We start from the raw sequence: 6,780 nt of genomic DNA, 5'->3' as shown, positions 1-6,780 counted from the left end.
GTATAGAAACCCACTCTAAATATAAATAAAGACTTATATAATTTTTCATAAGAAGTCATAATAAATAGGTCCGAGATATGTTTGTTCTAGAATAAGTTTTTGCCTTAGAGCCTATTAGGTAAAGTTCTAACATGTTTCTTTCAACGGTTAGAACTCTGCTACGATGTCATTCCGAAGATCTGCACGCACCAACGGAAACGCCTCCAACGATGTTCCAGTAACCAATGAAGTCCCTCCAGTTCGTCGAAGGGGAGTGCGTGCTACTGCACGCCGCATCGCGCCGGCACCGCCAGCTGACAACACTGCGGAGATTGCCAGACTGCGACAGCAAGTCGAGGAACTTTTGCAGCAACAACGCCAACAGGCTCAATCTCAGCCTCAGCCTCCGCCGCAGCCGCAGCCACAACAAATGGCCCCAGCACCCCAACAAGTTGGTCCATATGGGGGATGGCCAATGACGAATTACGCGCCGTATCCAGTACAACACATGGAGCCGGTGTATGAGAGGTTCCACAAGCAGCATGCTCCAAACTTCGAAGGGACTACAGACCCCTTTGAGGCAGAAGAGTGGCTGAGGAATGTAGAGCCGATTCTGACGCACATGAAGCTTAGTAATGCGGACCGCATATCCTGCGTCTCGTCTTTGCTCAAGAAGGATGCCAGGAAATGGTGGGACTTGGTCCAGCAATCCCATGATGTCGCCACCATGACATGGACCCGATTTGTGGGGCTGTTCCACAAAAAGTACTACAACTCAGCGCTACTCGCTTCAAGAGTTGAGGAGTTTGCCAACTTGAAGCAAGGCAATTTATCAGTGGCGGATGTAGAGTCCAAGAACTTTACTTAGCTAGTTAGATAGTAGTATTGTAGTATTTATAGCATTATCTTTGTAACTGTGGATTTTTGGTTTAGACCGGGAATTATTTGGACACTCATAGTAGTACTTATAGATTTTCTAAGTTTAACCTATAGTTTAAGAATATTAATTTTAACCTAAGGTTTGGTTATATGACTGATATTAAGGATAATATTTATTATACTATAAGGTTTAAATAAGGACCAATAGGATTTTAAGCACATGTTATGAATGGGTGATTAAAGATTAAGTATTTTGAGGATTAAATCACTACTACAAAATACCCTTTACGGGACACTTTTTTAGGACTCGCACATAAATGCAAGTCCTTAAAAATATTTATGGAGTTTTTAGGACACTCATTGAGAGTCCTGAAAAAACACAATTTAGGACTCGCAATGAGTGTCCTAAAAAAATATGTGAGTCCTAAAAGAATCTGGGCTAAAAATTGAGTGTTTTACTTAACAATTTTAAGGACTTGCTTTGGGAGTCCTTAATACTCTTTAAGGACTCACTTTGCGAGTCCTAAAAACAACTTTGCGAGTCCTAAAAACAACTGGACTGAAAGTAATAGTTAAAAGTAAATTATTTATATATGGTTAAATATTTTAATATTTTCTTAAAAAAAATTATAAGTTGTTAGTTTTTAAATATACTTAAAAAATAAAAACTAATATTATTTTTTCTTAATATTATTATACTTTGTATTTATATATTTTTATAATAATAACTATATATTTTTTTAACAAATAATAATAATAACTAAACCCTATCCCTCAACCTCAATCTCACTCTCTCTCTCTCTCATTCTTTTCCTCAACTCAAAAACCAGCCCTCAACCATCCTCTTTGACGGCGTGCATGGGTCACGGCTGGTGGCCGGATCACGGCGGCGGGCTCGAAGCAGAGGCAGGGGACTCGGCTCTCTCACTCCTTCGTCCTCCCATCTCTCACTCTGCCTGGGCTCGATGTCGCCTAGGGGTTCAAGGGCTCGACAGCGGCTGGGGGTTCAAGGGCTCGACGCGCGAGTGGGGTTCTCCGGGCTGGCTGGGCTCGACGGCGCGGGGGTCTCAGGGGGTGGGATCGATCGTGCAAGGACGGTGCAGGGAGGGGTTCAGGTTGGGCTGAGCTGGGTCTGGGTCGACTGTGCAGGGACGGTGGCTGGGCTTGGGCAGGGACGGTGGCTGGGCTCGGCAAGGACAGTGGCTGTGCAGGGAGGGGCTAGTGTAGGTTTGGGATTTGTTCTTTAACTGTTTGGAAATTGTTCAAGCTTATATGAAGTGGGCTTCTGGGATTTTTTCGGTTTGATTTCTTATCATATCTGATTTTTTTTGTTGTGAAATGCAATTTAAACTATCTGGGTATGTAAAAGTTTGAATCTTTTGTAGTTTTACTTCACAGTTTAAATGGGGGAGTTCTTCTGTAATCTTGGTGTGTGAATTATGGTTCAGTTTAGTTACTATGGCAGCTTGTAGCTGAGCCCCAATATTTTTAACGCTCTTATATGCATAGATTATATTGTTAATCAGCTTTATGCATTACCTTTTCGTGTGTATATATCTATATCATAGGTATGTATTTATTTTCCGTTTCGTAGTAGAAGAAATGGAGCTAGTACTTTAGCACTAAACTATTTCATCTGATGATTATATTTAATACTGTTTTTGTCAATATTGGCATATGCACGGTTGACAATTAAGGTGTTCATTTATTGATTTAATGTTTACAAGGTGTTAACCATGTGTGCTTTTGATTAATAAGAGTGGCATGCTGATGTAGATATCCTTGATTTTCTGTTCTGCTGCTTGTTCATGGATGTTTAAGCTGATTATAAGAATCATTAAATTGAATTGAACCAAGTGTTGAAATGTTTGCCTTAATTATTGTAGGTCCTGTGGCTGAGGATATGTTCCATTGGCAAGCAACAATTATGGGGCCTGCTGATAGTCCATATGCAGGGGGCGTATTCCTTGTTTCAATTCATTTTCCTCCGGATTATCCCTTTAAGCCTCCAAAGGTTTATCTCTCCTCCTTGTTCTCTATGTTTCTCTATCGCTTGCAGTTGCTGGGTTTTGTGATTCATTTATGCAGTAGTAGGTTCTGTAGTGAAAGTTTTAGCTTTCCATTGTATTTGCCTAATTCTTAATAATGTGGAAACATATTTAAGAACTATATTTGTTGTTCTTAGATTTGGATGATTATTAACTACTCTATCCAATTTATTCATCTCTTTTAGATGGTTTATTCCATAACTTATTAAAGACTTCCAGCGGGTAAGTGGATAAATTGAAACATAAAGTTAACTAATATATTACTAATTTTACTTTAACTCTCAATACTAAAATCCCAGTGACTGGAGGAGAATAAGTCTTCTAGTTATAAAGACCATTGAAAGAAAATGACATTAGCAATGTAAAGATGATTACAATGTATTTGTCTGTCTTGAAGTTAGGAGGCAATGAAACAGTCATTACTATATATATCAAACAAAATCAACATATATCCACCAATTTTTTTTGTTGATATAACAATAGTTTCACAAAACTAAGCCATCCTGATCCTAAATTAATTTACAGATGCTTTTTATGAAATTGAACTATTTATAATATGATAATCATGGTGACCATGCATATGCTCTAGCAAATATAATCATAAACACTACTTTTTACTTAAGACCTCTACAACGTGATATGTATATTACACAATTATGTAGAACCACTCAATACAGAGTCTACAATGCAAAACTACCAGGAAAATGCAGCAAGTACTAGGTGGAAAAAACTATATATTCTGAAAGGATATTAAAGTCAAATTTTCTTCACTCAATTCTAATCAAACTTCCATAAGAATTACAAATCATGCAACTAACTAAACGAACTTGATTCACAAAAAATATGTATGAACAAAATAAAATATTAAACAAACAAACCAACAAACCTTTGATTTTGGAATAACCTTGATAGCCTCATCTTGGCCCTTCATACTCCAAAATGCTTTCCTCTGAAAAAAATAATTTTGGGATTAGTGTTTCCTCTGTTCTTGTATGTGATGTTTAGCAATTCACTGATATATATTTTTGTGTTTGTATCTCTGTTTTTGTGACACATGGATCAATTTAAGAGCTTCTGTATACCAAGATAGTGAGTTTTAGAATCATTGAGCATTGTTTTTTTACCAAGTCTTACATATATGCACTCAACTCGTTAGAGTCTCTCAACGTAGGCATATCTCTATATTTTTACTTATTTAGGGATTGTTTTTGTGTACGTTTTTGTGCATATATGTTTTATGTATTATTAAATTAGAAATAAGAAAAAAATAAAAGAAATAAGAGTAAAAACATATATGTCAGGATCTGGTTATATACCATAATCATTTCTACTGCATTCATTCTTTTAGAAGAACATGTGAATAAGAACAACAGAGTGCATACAAGAATCTGCTAAAATAAGATAAATATAGAAGGAGGTATGTTTGAGTGTACTGTGTCTGTGTCTTGCTTGTGTATGTGTCTGTATCTTTAGGAATAAAAGAGATGTCATCATTTTAGTGTATATTTTTAGTATCATAGCTTCTGTTTGTCTATTTTACTTCCTTAAATAAATAAAGATGCCAGAAATGTTAGCTAAACTTAACTTTGAAATTTGTCATTGATAGACACATTTATATAACTTTGTATAATATTATATATTTTTGGGGCTGATACTTTTCTTTTTTGAGTAGTAAGGGCTTATATGATTTTGTCAAAGTCTTTCTCTAAATTAGTTACACTAAAAGGCATTAAGCCCCAATCTTATAACTCAACGATACGTCAATGATTCTCAATTTCTCATTCACATTAACATGTTTGCTATTAGTTAATGTTAGTTAATAATGAGAGAACTTTAGCTTTCATTGATCTTGTGTTTATACTCAGTTGATAATGATTCATTGTTACTATGTGTATTCAGGTTTGCAAAATGTAATATGAATTATTTTGTCTCTAAGTATAACAATACTAAGATGTTGCAGGTAAAGAAGAAGGGTGATAAATATGAGAGGAAGCTTAAGAGAAGGATGGCTAATCCAATGGATTCTGTTTTTCTTTTTATTAATGGGCTTTGATGTTTGTGGATTTTAATATTTTTTTGGTTCCCAATAAAATACATTATCTGTGATTGAACTTTCAGCTTGTTGGTTAGCTTTTCTCAGCTTGTTTCTAGCTTTTCTCAGTTGGTCTCATATGGACACTGAAATGGAAATATTTTTTCTAAATCAAAATAAAAATTTTAGCTGCATTTTTTTTTAAAAAAAATTACTTTTAAGGACATGCAAAGAGAGTCCTAAAAAATTACTTAAAGGCACTCAACCAGATTTTTTAGGACTCACAATGCGAGTCCTAAAAACTTAATTAAAGGCACTCAACCAGATTTTTTAGGACTCGCATTGCGATTCCTAAAAACATTCTTTTAGGACTCGCAAATCGAGTCCTATAAACTTAATCAAAGGCACTCAACCAGATTTTTTAGGACTCGCACAGTTTTTTAGGACTCGCATTGCGAGTCCTAAAAAACCTTAGTTTTTAAGGCTCTCAAATAGAGGACTCACAATGCTAGTCCTAAAAAACCCTTTTTGTAGTAGTGAATTTAATGAGGGTAATAGTTTGAATGCTATAAGGTCAGTCAGCAGCTTTGAATACGTTGAGGGCTTAGTCAAAGCTGTTTACTCCATTCAAACTTAGCTAAAAATGTGTAATTTCGTGTTTAATTAATCAGCGTGTACCGATATATTGCAGCTATAGGGGGCGATATATCGCAGCACGTAGATACGGAAAACACGAGACGATGCACGACAGCCTCGGGCATACTGGCCCAGGCGATATATCGCCTACAGGGGGCGATATATCGCCTCCTTCAGTATAGTTCAAAAGTTTTTGAATTCTTTTTCCTTTCTGTCATTCAACCTCTTGATAAGTCCAGCACCTTTTTGAACGAGTCTTCAGCCTCTGCTGAACGATTATTCAAATTATTTTCACCTAAAAACCTATTATTTTTATTCAAGTAAAATTTAGATCTTTTCATTCCTAAACTCTATAAATAGGACCTAGTACCCAGCCATTATTCCCCTTTTACTCTAAGTTCAGAGGCTGCAAGTGCTAAGTGAGTGTGAGAGTGTAAACACCTAGGTTGGGGAAATCATAAGCTTGATCATCATAAGCTTATCAAACACTTTGGAAATTAAGGTTCTATAGTATTTCGGTTCGAGGTTTAGATTGGTCTACAAGTCTTCAAGGTATTTCCATACTCTAGTTCATTGGTTTTATGTTATTTTCTTTCTCATAGTCTTCTACTCAGTCTTCTAACCTCATTCTTATTTTGGTTAGGAAATCTAAGAACTTGCTCATAAGTTTTTGGTAAGTATGTTTCTCAAAGGTTTAGTCATTCCATTCCTTCCATTCTTTTCATTACTTTTTCTTCAATCTACTCACCCCGTTATATATGGTTTTAGGAGTGCTCCAAAAGTCCCAACGCTGTCCTCTTATCCCGGTAACTTTGGTAAGGAAAATAGGATAGAATCTATATGTTATATGCTTATGTTGTCTTATGTTTTATGCTATGAAATATGTTATATAATATGTTATGATATGTATGTTTGTAGGCTTGGGCATATGACCCATATGGCTAACAAGACCCCAAATGGATTATGGGCATATGACCTACTTAGCTAGTAGGATTCCACCAATCTAATGGGCATACGACTTGTTTAGTCTATGGGACCCCAAGTAATAATGGCCATTATAGTATGTGTATGTAATAAGTGTTATGTTATGTCTTTATGTTTATTATGAAATTTTATGTACATGATGTATGTGTTAGATTTTTCCTTGCTGGGCATTAGGCTCATTCCTTTTTGTTTTATGTGCAGAAAAATAGCTTTAGTGGCGGT

General features: G+C 35.9%; 1 protein-coding gene across 2 annotated transcripts; it reads left to right on the top strand.

Moving 5' to 3' along the window:
* The first annotated feature begins 1,625 nt into the window (after positions 1-1,625).
* Positions 1,626-3,085, top strand: LOC133783716 (uncharacterized). 2 transcript variants are annotated; one of them, XM_062223363.1, is made up of 3 exons: positions 1,626-2,019; positions 2,065-2,085; positions 2,745-3,085. In XM_062223363.1, the coding sequence occupies exons 1-3, from the start codon at positions 1,824-1,826 to the stop codon at positions 2,999-3,001; spliced, it is 474 nt and encodes a 157-aa protein (XP_062079347.1). In that variant the 5' UTR covers positions 1,626-1,823; the 3' UTR covers positions 3,002-3,085. The 2 variants fall into 2 exon arrangements, 1 of the variants encoding a protein (XP_062079347.1); XR_009870931.1 differs by lacking the exon at positions 1,626-2,019 and having other exon boundaries at positions 2,065-2,157.
* Positions 3,086-6,780: the final 3,695 nt, after the last annotated feature.

The sequence above is a fragment of the Humulus lupulus genome, chromosome 6 (genome assembly GCF_963169125.1).
Source record: "Humulus lupulus chromosome 6, drHumLupu1.1, whole genome shotgun sequence".
In the NCBI taxonomy this organism is placed as follows: domain Eukaryota; kingdom Viridiplantae; phylum Streptophyta; class Magnoliopsida; order Rosales; family Cannabaceae; genus Humulus; species Humulus lupulus.
This window is presented reverse-complemented; position numbering and strand designations above follow the sequence as displayed.